The following is a 17,823-nucleotide window of genomic DNA, read 5'->3' as shown; positions in this document are numbered from 1 at the left end:
CACAGCTGACATCTATAGCCTCCATGGCAATCCATGTAGTACTAAGGACCATCACAATTCTTGACAGATATTGTTCGGGACACCTCAACAGACATGCATCCTAGCATCAATGTATTACCATCAGCATTAATAACCTTCTTTTGGATTACAGTCCCAAAGGTATTGGGAATGAAACAGATATGGCACAGTAGACTGCTACAGAACAAAAGCCTCCAGCATGGCAGCCACTTGCCAGTATAATGCGCTAACTATCGTTGTACACCAGCTAAACACAGAGAGGCTGGAATCCCTGCTAGGTGTGGTACATGACAAAGCAGACAAGCAACACTTACAAAAATATACAGTGCGCAGCCAATGACAATTGGCTCCTGGTGTAGGTTAAAGTAATTTATCTGCTCCATCTGCTGCTCGCTGGCAAGAGGGAAGGAAATTGAGAGGAGTGCTGATGAAAAGTCAGACCCAAACGTTCATCTCCACAGATTTTGCCTGATCTGCTAACTCTATTCTGGGTTTTTTTTAAAGAAAAAATATTTGACTCTCTTGGAAAATAAATCATTGGTCCATCTTATCTTTGTAATGATATCAAAATACAAGGCTGCTTAAAAGAAAACATTATCTAAGCCTGGAAGAGTCATGACAAAAATATCTTCCTTGCGTAACAATCGTTGGTCAAAGTTAGTGTCGCTGGGACTTGGGCAAGTTGGGCCGAAGGGCTGGTTGCCACTGTATCACTATGATTCTGTTTCTCCTTGTACCAATGAGCTGCAAATCTGTGGAATTCTCTGCCTTAGAAGGCAGTGGAAGCCAATTCTCTGGATGCTTTCAAGAGAGAGTTACATAGAGCTCTTAAAGATAGTTGAGAATGGATATGGGGAGAAGGCAGGAATGGGGTATTGATTATGGATGATCAGCTGTGATCACAGTGAATGGCGGTGCTGGCTCGAAGGGTCGAATGGCCTACTCCTGCACCTATTGTCACTATCATTACTTCCTCAGGATTTGGAATCGAGGAAGAGCCTAATAGGAATATGGCCAAGTTTCGGATTTCCTGCCCCTTAAATGTTATTATTTTGAACAAATGTTTCAGAACGGTGGTACGTGAAATTGAGGATGCAAATTCATGGTTTAACACCAATGTCCTAATTAAAGAACACATCCTCTGACTCACTATCAGCAACCATCTTCTTTTATCATGAATTAAGCATTAATTGCAGTTCATTTTCCAACATTTGAAGATCCGGTTCAAGAAAAGGAGTTCTGGATTTTTACTTTTATGTGAACTTTACTTTTTATGCGTTTATTTCCCAAGTGCTGCATGTCGAGGGGTCAAGCATTAAAATTGAATTACGGGTTGTTTTGTAAACTCCTCAACTTGCATGGCAGTTCACATCAATAAAGGAAGTGCTTACAATTATATTTAAAAGTCACACCTTTTATCAAATACATACAACCACAATCTGATGCTCAAATTCAGTTATTTTAAGAATCTGTTTATTTAGCACGCCAATTCTCACCTTTTAATTGTTAGCAATTAACAACTTTTTGGTTTTTACCCCTATTTTTCTGACTTCAGCAGAGAAATAAGGTGTTGTATTTTTTTTTAAATCATCAGTTCAGAAAAGTTTAAACAAATCCAGAGATGCTGTCTGAACAGCTAAATTACATCAGAGGAGGTAGTTGAGGCAGGGACTATCCCAACATTTAAGAAACAGTTAGACATGGACAAGACAGGTTTAAAGTGATATGGACTAAATGCGGGCAGGTGGGACTAGTGTAGCTGGGACATGTTGGGTGATGTGAGCACGTTCTCTACGACGATAACGACGATCTGTTTATTTTACCAGAGGGGGATGCGGGGCAGACGGAGATGGGGGAGAAAGGGGGAGGGGGGAAGAGGGGGAGGGGGGGCAGAGAGGGAGGGGGCAGAGGGGAGGGGGAGCAGAGGGGGGGGGGCAGAGGGGGAGGTGGGGCAGATGGGGAGGGGGGGCAGAGGGGGCAGAGGGGGAGGGGAGGCAAAGGGGGTGGGGGAGGGGGAGGGAGGGCAGAGGAGGAGCAGAGGGGGAGGGGGGTAGAAGGGGAGGAGGGCAGGCAGAGGGGGGAGAGGTGGAGGGAGAAGAGGGGGTGGAGGGGCAGAGGGGGAGGGAGGGGCCGAGGGGAGGGGGGCGGGCAGAGGGGGCAGAGGGGGAGGGGGGAGGTGAATTCGACCTGGTTCTCATACTCGGCCTGGTCCTGGCTGTCAGCTCGGCCACCAGTCCTGGCCTCGACTTCATTTCCAGGCTCCAGTCCAGGCCTCGACTTCATTTCCCGGCTCGTCCCTGACCTCGGACCCAAGCTCGTCCTTGGTTCCAGCGGAGACTTCTTTCTCAGCCCCGGTCACGGCCCGAACCCAAGCCCCAGGCTCGGCCCCCACTCCAGCTCCAGCACAAGGCTCAGCTCCAGCCCAGGCCCAGGCCCTTGGCTCGGCCCACGGCTCCACCCTCCCCACCACGTAGTGGGTGGCCGTCGGGCGCTGGCAGCCGCCGCCACTCCTCATTCACAGCGAGCACTGGATTGCCCTCCCTCGCGGAGCGTCCCGTCCTGCCTTGCGAGTGCATTGTGACGTCACTCGGATTTTATTTTTCCGAAACGGGTGAATTTTTGGGGGTGTTTTTTTAATTTAAAGGATTAATAACTTCGGAAATATAGGTGGGAATGCGACGGGAAGATGTTTATCACCACAATGGGAAAAATGTGAGTAGGATGTGTGAAAATGGGAAGGCTGTGACCTAGCATTTGGAAGAAGATAGGAATTCCAGATTGCCATATCATGGGCACATTGTGGGCACAAGCAAGACAAAGACATTTAGTTATATAGAGATAACCAAATAACTTGAAGGTTGTAATGAGATTTAAAATAGAACTTGAAAAACAAACTAAAAGGCCTGTGCAACTTGGGCCGTCATTTACGCGACAGTCGCGCGCGTCATCATGCGTCCGCACAGCCGTCTGGAGCACATGACATCATTTGAAAGACATAAAATGCAGGAGTAACTCATGGATGGAGTTTCGGGTCGAGACTCTTCTTCAGTCTGAAGAAGGGTCTCGACCCATAAACGTCACCCATTGCTTCTCTCCAGAGATGCTGCCGGTTCCGCTAAGTTACTCCTGCATTTTGTGTCTATCCCCAATCGTCTTGGACCCGCTCTGGGAGTAGAAGTGGGGGCGGATCTGGATCCGCAACGGCCGTGAGCCCCAGGCCGAGTTCGGCGATCGTTCGCCTGCTTCTGCTGCTGTTGGAGGTGAGACGTTGCGCCGCGCCAGGGTCTTGGGCCTGTCCCACTTTAGCCGTCAGTTACGCGACAGGCCGGTGGCACGCAAAGATCCTCCACGTCACTCCACACTTCTCCACACCACTCCATGCGCCCATCCCGCGCTACCCACGCGCTAGCAGGTCGCGTAAATGGCGAGCAAATGACAGCCCAGTGGGACAGGCCCCTAGGTATCAAGATCAAAAGCAACTATTTTGTAAACTCAAGATAAATTTGGCCCATTAAAAACAAAAACAGCCAAGACCTACAATGAGCAAGAAAGTAGAAACAATGGTGATTGAACAATGCACAATATTTACAGCACAGAAACAGTATGCACGGTTTAACAATGCTAGCCATTATTTATGCACCAGTCAAGGTTCCACTCTACATCTCTCCACTTTTATTCACTGAAGCTGAGCAACATATTCCTCTGTTCTATTCTAATATGTTTTTCTCGCTTCCCTTAAATACACCTTTGCTTCTCATGCATCTTGTACAAACTAGCAATTTCCACATTTTAACCATTCTTCTGGTTAAGGAACTTTCTCTTTTACCAGCAACATATTTACTTCTCATCTACAAATGGAACCTGTTACTAAATTTAGACTAACAAACTTTTTTATAGTCAGGAGTAATTAACTGAAAAGTACATAAGCCATGTTTAACATGATAAGTACAGGTTTGGTACATACTCAAAATATTGCAAACAATTCTGATCATATTGTAAAACATATATGGAGCATTAGTGATCTTCTATATTACTAAAAGTCTGATCTTGACCACTTCCTGTTGTTCTGTATATTGATTTTAGAAAAAACGCTGCCACTTACGGCTGTGATTTTGGCCATCTTACTCAGAGTCCCCCTCCGCTGCGCAGGACAAGAGGATTTTTCCCATTGATGAAAAATAAAAGAGTTATTCGTGTTTAAAAAATGTTGAGATTCTCTCTCCTGAAGGACACGCCCCTTCCAGAGGGACTAAAAAACCCGGAAGTGTTGAGTGCCTCAGTCAGTCTCTGCAAGATGGGGGAGGCTCACGTCTCTCAGTCTGAGCTGTAAATAACACTGAACACAGATCTACTAAACTGTGAGTGGTTTTACTGACCAGTCAGTGCCCTTAATGTGGTTTGAAAATATAGTTTGGAAATGCTAAAGCTGAGTTGCCTTTAGTTTGGAAATGCTAAAGCTGTGTTGCCTTTGGTTTGGAAATGTGAAAGATGTGTTGCCTTTGGTTTGGAAATAGACAATAGACAATAGACAATAGACAATAGGTGCAGGAGTAGGCCTTTTGGCCCTTCGAGCCAACACCGTCATTCAATGTGATCATGGCTGATCATCCCCAATTAGTACCCCGTTCCTGCCTTCTCCCCATATCCCCTGACTCCACTATTTTTAAGAGCCCTATCTAGCTCTCTCTTGAAAGCATCCAGAGAACCTGCCTCCACCGCCCTCTGAGGCAGAGAATTCCACAGAATCACCACTCTCTGTGAGAAAAAGTGTTTCCTCGTCTCCGTTCTAAATGGCTTACTTCTTATTCTTTAACTGTGGCCCCTGGTTCTGAACTCCCCCAACATCGGGAACATGTTTCCTGCCTCTAGTGTGTCCAAGCCCTTAATAATCTTATATGTATCAATGAGATAACCTCTCATCCTTCTAAATTCCAGAGTGTACAAGCCCAGCTGCTCCATTCTCTCAGCATATGACAGTCCCGCCATCCCAGGAATTAACCTTGTAAACCTACGCTGCACTCCCTCAATAGCAAGAATGTCCTTCCTCAAATTAGGGGACTAAAACTGCACACAATACTCCAGGTGTGGTCTCACTAGGCTCTGTACAACTGCAGAAGGACCTCTTTGCTCCTATATTCGATTCCTCTTGTTATAAAGGCCAACATGCCATTCGCTTTCTTCACTGCCTGCTGTACCTGCATGCTTACTTTCTACTACTTACTGCTAAAGCTGTGTTGCCTTTGGTTTGGAAATGCTAAAGCTGTGTTGCCTAATTAAAGTTGCCTTGCCTAATTAAAGTTGCCTTGCCTAATTAAAGTTGCCTTGCATTCTATATAATTAAAAGTCTTAAAAATTACATAAAGAGGCAATTGGAATATTGTCCTTTATCACTGAAGGAATGGAAATATTTCAAATAAAAATACTGAAATATGGAATATATTTTCCCCACAGAAGTCTTTTGGTTGTCAAATGAATCAAAGGGATATACTGTGAATGAACATGTATGTGTATATATATCAGCCATATTATCTCTGAATGGTTAAATTATCTTTTAGTTAAAGGAGGATATCCTTTTTATGAGAGTTCTTACAAGGCAATTCAGCACTTCAGTCAGATTAAGGCTTATGATATGACATAAACTAAAGGCATGCTATCCATCCAAACTGATTCCACAATTATTAGAATGATGTTTATGAATAATTAATTTGCCGCGGACTTGCTAGCGCCCGCCAGGGGCTCCAACACCAAGACCCGGGGCAGGGCCTTACATCGCCCGGCGTGGCTTTGAGTGGCCGCGGACTTGCTAGCGCCCACCGGGGGCTTTGACCTCGACTTCGGGAGAGGAATGGAGAGCAGGGGAGAGACAAGACTTTGCCTTCCATCACAGTGAGGAGGAGACTCACTGTGATGGATGTTTGTGTAAATTGTGTTGGTGTGTGTCTTGGTTCTTTTCTTGTATGGCTGCAGAAACCAAATTTCGTTTGAACCTCATGTGAGGTTCAAATGACAAATAAAAGGTATTGTATTGTATTGTATTGTATTAATTGTGGATAGACATGCATTATTTCACAGGGTTTGTCAACTTTACTCCAGAAATTGAAAACCAACATGACTGATCAAGCCATAATGATCAATATTTCTGATGAGGAACAATGCTTCAATGCATATTCAGCTCAGATATTCAGTCAATTCTGACAATCTAGATAAGTGACGGATTATGATGCTGTTACTTTCTATTTTTATTCACAAGAAACTACATACCTGCATATCTACCTGACAATAACAATATAAATACAATTTTCAATGTCAAATATACCTCCTAGTTAACCACTTCACCTATAAATGAATTCTCCGAAAATCAAAATATTTAATAACTTACTATTGTACAACCCCTTTACTCCAATTCCAATTTTACCCCAACTAATTTTGGATACTCTATCACATACAATCAGATATTGTTCACAAACACAATCTGTCCACAAATTAAACCGTTCTGATAACGTAATGATAAACTAACGTGAGAAGAGTTCTCAAGACAGCATTTAACAGACTTGATATAGATGAACAGGATACGCAATTTATTTTCCCACCTTATTTTCAGGACAGCTATCAAAAAGAGGAATTTCTGTGCATTTCACGGTCCTTGTTAGCCATGTGTATGGGTGAATAAAATATATAATTTTTAATTACATTACATAAATTTGAAATAACACTTTGAAAATAGTTAGTGTGAGCATTTAAAAAAAAAACGCCTGTCAATTAATGTGAGATAATAAAATACATTAGTTTCTGGCTGCTTAGACTACAAAGTCAACTTGGCTATTGCACTCTGAATCGATTACAAAGCAAGGATATTAGGCTAGAATTCCATATGAAGTTATATTCCTTATAACCAAAAAGTATGCATTTAATAAGTGTTATTTGCAGCTTCGAACACACGCTCAGATTGTCCTTCATACAAAGGCAAGTGAGCAAATAATTTTTTTGGAAAACGTTACTTATGTTTATGTGAGGGGCCACATGTGGCAGAAGCTCCCAATGGGCCGCGTCGCTGCTGTACCCTGGCAGTAGGCCTGGCAGCCTCGCCGTGGAACCAGGAACACGCCTGGAGTCCCCGTGGACGGGGGAATGGGAGAGGAGGGTGGAGGTGTTTGACGGCAGCAGTAGACGCTAGAACAAAGGGCTGGGGGCAAAATAATTTGGGGTCTTATGCCCTTGTCCCACTTAGGAAACCTGAACGGAAACCTCTGGAGACTTTGCGCCCCACCCAAGGTTTCCGTGCGGTTCCCGAAGGTTGCAGGTGGTTGCCGGAGGTTGCAGGTAGTGGAAGCAGGTAGGTAGACTGACAAAAACCTCCGGGAACCGCACGGAAACCTTGGGTGGGGCGCAAAGTCTCCAGAGGTTTCCGTTCAGGTTTCCTAAATGGGACAGGGGCTTAAACCTCTATGCACTCAAGGTCAGCTGTGGAAGGCTCCCGCAGGGCACAAAGCTGCAGGTGGCTGGGCGAGGAGGAGGACGACAATTTACTGGACCGTCCGGATGGAGGCGACAGCTCCACTGGGCCTTTATGGACAGCTGCAGCTGGGACTTTGAAATGGTGCCAAATTCTGGCAACTATTGCATATGGACTCGGTGGGCTGTTTCTGTACATTCTGTACTTAACCAGGGATTGTACTTGTGGATGGCAATAATCTTACTGAACTCTATGCAAAAAACGAATTTAACTGTGCCTTAGCACATGTAATAATTAAGAACATTGAATCATTTACCCATGGTTTACTTATAGTCGGTACATTTTTGAATTCAGTCCAGGGAAAAATGCAGACATTCCATTATTCCATCAAGGACCACAGCCACCCAGCATACAGACTGTTCTCCTTGTTACCATCAAGCAGACGATACAGGAGCATGACTGCACGTACCACCAGACTTAAGAACAGTTTTTACCATCAGGCCATCAGGCTTCTGAACTCCTAAACACATCATATATGTTGATAACTTTATGTATTATTGTCTTTTATCTACCAATGTCACTTTTATCTTATCTTATTTTATCTTATTTTTATTATTGTAATATCATTGCTGAGGTGACCCGTTGTCTTTCATTGTACCATTGACACTGTGTTATCCTACATATGACAAATGAAACTGAACTGAACTATTGGTTTCATGCCAATGTCTTGGCAGGAAAGTCCCTCCAGTAAATAGCTCTCCTCTATGAATAACTATTTTAACCTGAACCACATACTCTCACTCCTTTCTCACTATGTTAGATTTCCAAAGAGGTGCTTTCATATATTTGGCAGCAAAACATCCATTTGATACGGTGCAGCTTGTCAAACCATTCACTCTCGGTCCTTGAAACCTTATACTATTCGAGAAAGCATCACTTATAAAATTATAGCAACTGGCATAAAAATAAATTGTGGGTAATTTTTGTTTTAGTTAACTCGCCTATCCAGGCATGGGAAATTAGATAATGATGTCCGCTAATGTTTCAAGTTCCAATATGGCAGTTCTGGTGTCACATCTGCTTTGTGAACTAATGGATGACATATATACCCCACAGTACCCTTCCCCCCCCCCCCCCCCCCCCACACATTTGCATTGTCACAAAGCTGCCCCCTGTGAGTGCACTAACAATCTCATAAATTCAGTCCAAAATTGTGCAGATGCATTGCAGTTACCGTCAATGAGATTAACTTCGACTCCAATGAATTCATGGTTCCATATCCCATTCATATTATTAAATGTTGTAAAACTATTGCAATTGCCAACATGGTTCATTGGCATCTACTTACCATTAAATGTGCACTCACCGTGTCCCCAGTGTTGATACCAAGGCAGTGTGGTTGTATATGGATCAAAGGCTGAATTTAGATTGATGAATCTTCTTGCATGTGCAAACTGCTTTTTGATAGGCACTTCAGCATTGTAGTCTGTTCGTTTTCTCTCTAGAATGACTTTAATGCAAAATAATAAAACCACTAAACACATGAACAGGAACATTCTGCACCCAATTTTAAACAGTTGGACTTCACTAGCCAAATTATAGCAAAATAAAAGCTATAGTAGAAAATGTTAAATTCAATTGAATATAGTTGAAACTACTTAAAGTATTTGTATTAGCAGACCTTAAACAGATTCAGAGACATTAATAGTAAAATTGGTCAATGTGAGATTGCAAATAGGTGAATTTACTGATATCAATCACCAAGTCACAAAGTTAAAATTGTTTGTTATATCCAATTCTACGTTACAAGGAGAATTTAAGAACTATTAAAATTCTTTGAGGAAATAATTAGCATAGTGGTGTTGATGTTATGCAATTGGCTTTCCAAAAGCCATTTGATAAGGTGCAACTTAAGAGATTCCTGCTTAAATTAAAAGCTGACCAGGTTGGAGAGGATGTATTAAAATTGTTAGATGATTAACTAATTAAACAAAAAAAAGTTTGCATGTTGTAAATAGTATGGTGTTTTTAAAATAAATCAATATTAAAAAAATATACATATTATTGCAAAAAGCCCAAAGTGCAACCTAAACATTTGCAAAGAACCAAGATTAAAATGCTTGTTTCAGCTTTAAAAGTTATCACACCATTTAATGGCAAAACAATGATTGTTCACATCAAGCATTTTGAGATTCACAATCAAAGTATTGCTAATTTAAATCATAGCAAATTCATAGTCTTGAAAACAGCTTCAAGATATCTTGTATATGATTCATCAAGAACCAACAGAATGTGATAAGAGAAAAAAGAAAGAAAGAAAGTAGACAAAAATACTGGAGAAACTCAGCGGGTGAGGCAGCATCTATGGAGTGAGTGACGTGAAGTTCAAGCGAAGTCCGCGGGAAGTTCGCGCGTGACGTACGACGTCAAGACGCTGCGTACGGCGTCTTGACGTACGACGTCAAGACGCTGCGTACGGCGTCGATACGCTGCGCACGCCCATTGAGGCGGTGCGTACGGTGTCGAGGCAGCTGCGGGCAGTTTTTCGGAGTCCCGCGCGATGTCGAGACCAGCTCTGCACAACTCCATACGGCTCCAGCGATCGAAGTGGGACCGGCCCCGCGAGGCCTTACGGCTCAAGCGACCACATTAGGTCGCGCTTGCCGCATGGAGTCGCATGCTCGTGGGACAGGCCATTTAGTGATTGATAGGCTAATATCTCAATGACAAGCAGAGTTGTTATTCACATTGTAACAAGAAATACTGTAATCCCAAGACTAAAGTGCAGACTACATTTCCAAATGTAAAAATATTATTAAACAACGGTGTTGAAATTAAATAATCAGAATGAAAATGACAATGCTCAAAAACCTAATTCTGACCCATTTGTCCATTAGTACGGCACCAGCTGAATAACATTGCAGTGTCATCTATTTTTAGCCCAGGTGGTGAACTCTATATTCACACTACACCACATAAGGGCATCCCCTTTTAGCTTGGAACCATATTATTTAACTCAACTGTATAAAATTAAAACTAATTTATGTCAAAGATTCTATCAGGTCCTGAATATGTAGCTTTCAGCAGCAATTTGTGACTTTGCAGCTTCCTTATTGTGACAAGTTTGAGTTAAACTAAATTGTCGTTAATGAGCCAACTAGTCTAAAATATGCATGGTATTTTTTTTCGAGATGTGTGCAGCTGTTTAATTATATTCTCATCATGCTTTATAAATGAAGTACTTCTACACACACATTTAAGGCAGAAGGTTGGCATGCATTTTGCCACATGTGGGGTATCACTTGATTGTATGCAAAACATATTTTGGAAAGTCAATCAGTGCAATGTAAATTCTATTTTGAAACAGGCAATATGCTTTTTCAATGACGCAGATGTGCAACATCTGTCGAGGATTCCTTAGAAAGATACGTTTGCCAGAAGTTGGGGAGACTGACTCAAGAACCCCTTACTGCATGGCAAATGCAGCTGGCTGGGAGATTAAGGGAATAATGTGACTTCAGTAATGAAACTTTTCAAGCTGTTCATAATGTCAATCGAATTATTAATCAAATGATTGCCTTGTAATTTCAGTCAATTATCTGTTATGTGTATGTTGGGAAGAAATTATTAGAATTTCCCACTATTGCAGTGATATCACAATTTCCTTATTACACTTTTCATCATTTCTAGTATATGTATTGCATCAAAGAAAATAACAGATATGTTGCATATTCTTTTCAAATGCTGGAGTAGAAAAAGCAACATGCACTCAAAAACACATGATTGTGGAATTAACTTAAATTGAGTCAAAGTTATACAGCATGAACATAGACCACCCAGCACAGGGACAGGCCCTTCAGCTTACAATGTCCAAGTTAAAACTGATCTCATCCCCAATTTGGCCTGTTGTTTAATTGTTAGTGATATATAAAACTGAAAAATAATTCCACCGTGGCAGCTTATTATTCCGATACTTATTTACTATAGCTTTATGAGTTGTATGGTCGTCCATTTTGAAAAACAAAGTTTTTGTATTCCTTTCATCATGTTCATAATGCTTTAAAATACTTTGTACCCAGCCAATTAACATTTAGAAGACTATTGTAGATAAGTAAATATGGCAGAAGGTTTGAACACACCAAACTCGCCGAAACATGAAATTAATAACATCAGGATCATCGGCTTTTAGTTATATTAGTGGGAGGATAATCACAGCTGGAATAAGTCATTTGCTTCACTAAATATCACCACAGGACCATCGATATTTGGAGAAGCTTGGGTTTAACAACTCATCAGTGAGATAGCAATTTCAAAAGCCTAACACTCCCTCGGTACTACACTGAAATGTCAGCCAAGAATTTTGTCCCTGAAATGCACCTTGAATCCAAACCTTTTAAGTGTGAGCTCAATCTTGGAGCTATCTATTTAATAGCTCGTTCTTTTTTGTTAAAAAAAAAACATCTGTTTTCTGTCTGTACAAATCTAAGGGATATGGGGAAAAAGAAGGAACGGGGTACTGATTTTGGATGATCAGTCATGATCATAATGAATGGCGGTGCTATCTCAAAGGGCCAAATGACCTACTCCTACACTTTTTTTCTCTATGTCTAAACTGAGAATTTATCCATCGTGGGTATATTTTCTCCACTGATGAAAGATACTGGTGAAACATTGTTATCAATGAAGAAGAAATTGGAGCATGTATTTATTGCTTTGTCTCTAGCTGGCTTAAGAAATCAAGCACCAAGGCTTGTCCTCTGGAGGCTGTACTCTGGATGGCTGCAAAATTACAAGGGGCAGGTGAATGGATTGGAAGGCAAGGTAAGATTTGTTCTTGAATGAGGAAGATTCTCTTGTGGCTGATTTGAAAGATTTGGATCTATCTGACAGCAGTTTTGTAGCAATAGTCTCAATGGTCAGGAGCACAGCTGCAGTGTGCTCAGGCCCGGATCTTGGGGAGGACTCAGCTGCTGCAATTGCATCGCCTCCATGGCTTTTAATCACAGGGCCAAGCCAAGAGGCAGCCTTTGCCTGAAGCTCTTGCATAATGCAAATGGTCCAGAAGAGAAAAGACATGAACGGCTGTTTTTTCTTCCTCAAAATGCATGCATTGACCCGCAAGTACCAAGAAGAGAAATTCTATCCTACTGTTTGTTCCATGTTTTGAGGAGCTAAGATTGCCAGAGACCCGGGTTCGATTCTGACTATGGGTGCTGTCTGTGTGGAGTTTGCACTTTCTCCCCATGACCCGCGTGGGGTTTTTTCCCCCCCGAGTGCTCCAGTTTCCTCCCCAAAGATGTACAGGTTTATAGGCTAATTGGCTTCTGTAAATTTTAAAATACCCCTAGTATGTGTAGAGAGTGTCAGTGTGTGTGTGGTCTGGTTTGGCTCAGACACCAAGCATGACATCCGGAGGCAGTTTGATTGTAGTCGGGGGAGAGAAACCTAGAAGTGAGGTGGAGGTGAGACAAAGCCATGCAAGAGATAGCTGGATATAGTTGGGGAGGGGGAGGGGGAGGGGAGGGGGAGGGGAGGGGGAGGGGAGGGCGGGGGAGGGCAGGAGGTCGGGGTGGATTGATTGACAAATAGGTGGACAGAGGCCAGAGATGGGTAGAAGACAAAAGGCTGTAAGTTAAGGGGCATGAAATGTGAAGTCAGATGGAGGGATATAGCTACAAGGGGATGGGAAGCAGAAAATGTTGTTGTTGGTTAGTTGCCTACAGTTGATGATTTCAATGTACTTACCATTGGGTTGGAAGCTACCCAAATGGAACAACCCTTCACCTTTCCCCCATCCCTTTCCACCTACACCCCTTCCTCCAATTTCCTATTTCATGCCTCTTCTCTCCTTAACTCCCGATCTCACAGCCTTTTGTCTTCTTCCCATCTCAGGCCTTTGTTCACCTACCTGCCATTCAAACTTCCCTGACCAGTCAGTCAAATCTATTATGGGGAAGATTTTTGAAATAATATGCAGGGGATAAAAAATAATAGCTACTTGGAGAATTTGAATTGATTAACAGAGAGGAAGTATGGAGTTGTTAAAGTCAAATGACATTTGATGAACCAAATCAATTTTTGTTTACTAAAGTAATAGAGATTGCTGATGACAGAAATGTGATGGATTTTGTTTATATGCATTTTTAGAAGGCATTTGATAAAACCGTGCACACAAAACTGATCAGCAAAACTGATACCCAGGAAATAGGATCAGTAACTACATGGGCAGGGGTCTGGTTTGAAGCCAGATAGCAGCAAGTCATGGAGAATGGTTAATTTTCCAATTGGAGGATGGCAAACAATGGTATTCGCAAGGGACTGAACTGAGATGATTGGTAACACAACTTGGCTTTATAAGATAAAATTTCCATATTACACAAAGGGAATAAAATAATAATGAGGGTAGTGATAAACTACATGAGGATATGGATAGGTTCAATGGACAAGTAAGTTGGAGATGAAATTTGAACCCAAGCATGAAGTGATGCACTGCAGCAGAAAGAATTAGAAACAGTAGCCCAGAAAATAAATTTTGAGGTTGAAAAGAAATGCATGCTTGTTTTTCACGTATCAATCCCACATAAAAGTGTGTTGCACCTGTTTTGAGTGTTTGTGGACATTTCCAGAGAAGGTTCCACTAATTGGGAAATTGGAACAGGCACTTCCTCTTGCCAATCATCTCATATGACGACATCATTAACCAACAGTCCATAAGCTACTGACTTACCAATTGGATTAAACCTTAATTTTTAATGTAGAGTAAAACTAGAAGGCCATCACAATAAATTTTTGGAACCACAAATGAACTGACGGTTGCCTGCTGGGATATTGACTTAACTTTCACTGATTCTCTCCACATCGATTCAACGTGTCTATCTATTTTCAGGTAGGAGGCACAAAAATATTGTGGCACCTCTGTACGATGACTGGATTTTTAGGATAGTTTAGAGATAACCAGCATGGAAACATCCCCTTCAGCCCACTGGGTCAGCTCCGACCAGCGATCCCCGCAAACTAACACTATCCTACACATACTTGAGACAATTTACAATTTTTCCAATCCAATAAGTCGACAACCTGTATCGTCTTTGGAGTGTGGGAGGAAACCAGAGCACCCACAGAAAACCCACACAGGTCACAGGGAGAACGTATAAACTCAATACAGACAGCACCCAAATCAGGATCAAATGCGGGTCTCTGGCACTGTAAGGCAACAACTCTACCACTGTGCCACCATGCCATGTATCATCTTTGGATTTGATATATGGATAGTAAAGGGCCTGTCCCACGAGCATGCGACTCCATGCGGCAAGCGCAACCTAACGTGGTCGCTTGTGCCGTGCGGCCTCGCGGGGCCGGTCCCACTTCGATCGCTGGAACCGTATGGACATCGCGCGGGGCTCCGAAAAACTGACCGCCTCGACGGGCGTGCGCAGCGTCTCAACACGGTACGCAGCATCTTGACGCCGTACGTCGCGCGCGAACTTCCCGCGGACTTCGCTCGAACTTCACGTCACTCACTCGAAATCCGCGCGGCCCCGCTTCCGGTTTGGTCACGCTCGCCGCATGCAGGCGCATGCTGGTGGGACTTGAGCGTGACAAGGGACTTGGGTGGGTGTCCAATGCAGACCACTGCACAGAGCTCGAAGAGGGCACCTGTGTGTTGTTTCATCCTTTGCTCCAACCTGACATCCCCTCTCCAAAATGTTCCCTCTCCATTTTTTTTTCTTCCTTTCTATTTCCTACCATCCTTGCCCTCCCCCACTCGTCTGCTGCCTTGAATTATGAGCTATCATGTCCTTTATAAAGATGAGAAATAAGGCAATTAATCTTGCACAATGTATTTGAATAGTGTGGATAAACTGTGACGTGTCGGTGTAGAGTTAAAATAATGTAACTTGTGCGAAGGTGAGATTAACATATGAATATTTGGTATATGTTGTGATTGATAAATATTGTATTAGTAAATATTTAATGGGAGTGGGAGCCATGAAGTGGAGTGTTGTCTAGTGGTGTTCTCAATGCAATACTGGATATTTTACAGGGGTTGAACATTTTACTGCACTGCATCCAAATTCTTGAGCTTCATTTTTGGCATTATTCTGCACATTTCTATGATTTCACTGCCATGTGAGAGTGCATCTTAAGATCCTCCTGCTCCAAGGATAGATCATATCTCTCCACTTAACTCCTATACTAAAGCCTCCGCAAAAGATCTTGGCAATTTGTATGATTTTTTTTCTATGTCAACATAAATCTCTGCAGCAACTTTCAGCAGCGGCTAATCCCAGGACACACCTCACCACCTCTCTTTTCCTTTTCTGATAAGCAGGCTAGTTCTAATGGTGCCAAATCAGTCACGCACACAAACTGCATGCTGTATGCTTGATCATGAGCAGGTAATGCAAACTGGGCCTTCTGGAAGCAATTAGCACTGGTTAACCCCACACTGTGATTATATGACTATTTTCGGGAACTGACCAGTTAGTCAAATTGAATTTGGTTTGGTATTTAGTACAAAGCTGACAAATTACAAGCGCATATGCTGCACAAAATACCACTATTTTCACAATACAGAAATGAAAGTGACCTTTTTAAATGCAACCCAGTATTTTTATGCCTGAGCCAAGAAGTGAAGCCCAGCGCATTACATTTACAAGAAAATGAAAGCTTTGTGAATGCAATTAGTGTTATTCACCATGTATTTGAAGGACTGTGCAGATATCTTTAAGGTTGCATAATGTTAAATAATAGAGAACGTAACTTGCACAAGCTGACAGGGCCATCTGACCTTCACCTGCTCATGTTTCTAACTCCCTTTCTTCTTCTCCTGCTGGACTTTGCTCTTTCTCAGATGTCTCATGGGATATGTCACCAACCCACTGAGCTGCGATTGTTCACATGTGAGCAGAGATAGCAAGTTCAGGAAATATGTTTTAGGCTCTGAAAGTGGTGGTTTGTCCATTGAGACAGACTCAAGTTCAACAAGATTCCTGTTCACTATATTGTGCAGAGCAAAAAGTAACATTCCCAATCAATTTGATGAATTCACACAAACCAAAACCCGCCCACCTTACCCTCGCTCAGTAAAGTAAAGCTATATATGTTAGAATTTCTTCTTGCTGTTCCAGCTGAGATTAATGATCTCAAAGAAAGCAGTGATCAAAATTGAAACCTCCTCATGTATGTGACTCAGCAATGTATATAGTCTTGCCAGTAACTTCTTGTGGGATTTTTAAATTATCATGCATTTCTGAACTTAGGCCAAATGATATACCTTCACTTGGCAATCAGCTAAAGAAGCCTAATATGAAAAATACCAGTTGATTAGGGGAATCAGTGGCATCCTTTTCAGGAGATCTGTGGTCTCAATTACATGAACCTCCCTCCGGGGAGCCCCACTGTTTATTGCCTGAAATCACAAGCCTCTCCCAATGATTGAAGCACAACTCATCTCCTGGCATGATACCAATTCATTTTGAAATATAAACATTCAGCCCCAATGCAAAGTGATTGTGGCCTGTTATTCACTCAACTGTTACGAGCCTTATAACAGGAGTCACTTGACCACTTCTTGTTCCTCAAGAAGAAGATTAAATTCCTAGATGTGGTATTAACACAGCTGCAACTTGCCACATGTATTAGAGTTTATTGCTACACACTGCTGATGTCTTTGGTGACTGCCAAAATGCCTTCGAAATTAAAATAGTTAAGAATGGCTGGTGAATAACAGCTAACAGTAAAATTATGTCAATGGGATTCTTGGGCTGCTGATTCAGTTTCAGCATATGCCTCGACAAGTAATGAACTGTAACATCGATTGGGCTTATATTCACTAGAATTTAGGATGAGAGGGAATTTTATAGAAACACTAGACCGTGGGACTCGTTGGGTCCCGTCCCCTCAACGCTGCGGCGTCACACACATTAACCACCCCCCACACACACAGGGGGGGAGGGGACGTTGAGAGGGGGAGGGAGGGGGGAGAGGGGGGGGGGAGAGGGGAGTGAGGGAGAGGGGAGGTAAAGGGAGGGAAGGGAGGTGGAGGGGGAGGGGAGAGGGAGAGGGTGGAGGGAGGTTTGTGGGGAGTGGGGGCAGAGGGGGGAGGGGGGAGAGGGGAGGGGGGGAGGGGAGGAAGTGGGGAGAGAGGGGGTGGGGGAGGGGGGAGAGAGAGGAGGGGGGAGAGAGGAGGGGGAGAGGGGGTAGAGAGGAGGGGGTGAGAGAGGGGGAGGGGGAAGGAGAGGGAGAGGGAGGGGAGAGGAGTGTCCCCTCTGTGGAATTCTCTGCCAATCTGTGGAATTCTCAGCCACAGTTGAGGGCAGTTCATTGGCTATATTTAAGAGGGAGTTAGA

General features: G+C 42.9%; 1 protein-coding gene across 4 annotated transcripts in view; it reads right to left on the bottom strand.

Moving 5' to 3' along the window:
- Positions 1-17,823, bottom strand: part of hdac9 (histone deacetylase 9) — a 503,463-nt gene that overhangs the window by 359,721 nt on the left and 125,919 nt on the right. For 2 of the 4 annotated variants that reach the window (XM_033045928.1, XM_033045918.1), the window contains exon 3: positions 8,820-8,981. The exons of 1 other annotated variant lie outside the window; for it this stretch is intronic. In XM_033045928.1, the coding sequence (XP_032901819.1) occupies positions 8,820-8,981 (162 nt within the window). The remainder of the gene's footprint in view (positions 1-8,819; positions 8,982-17,823) is intronic. One more of the 4 variants, XM_033045937.1, reaches the window with a different exon arrangement.

This window comes from Amblyraja radiata, chromosome 2 (assembly GCF_010909765.2).
Source record: "Amblyraja radiata isolate CabotCenter1 chromosome 2, sAmbRad1.1.pri, whole genome shotgun sequence".
Lineage (NCBI taxonomy): Eukaryota > Metazoa > Chordata > Chondrichthyes > Rajiformes > Rajidae > Amblyraja > Amblyraja radiata.
This window is presented reverse-complemented; position numbering and strand designations above follow the sequence as displayed.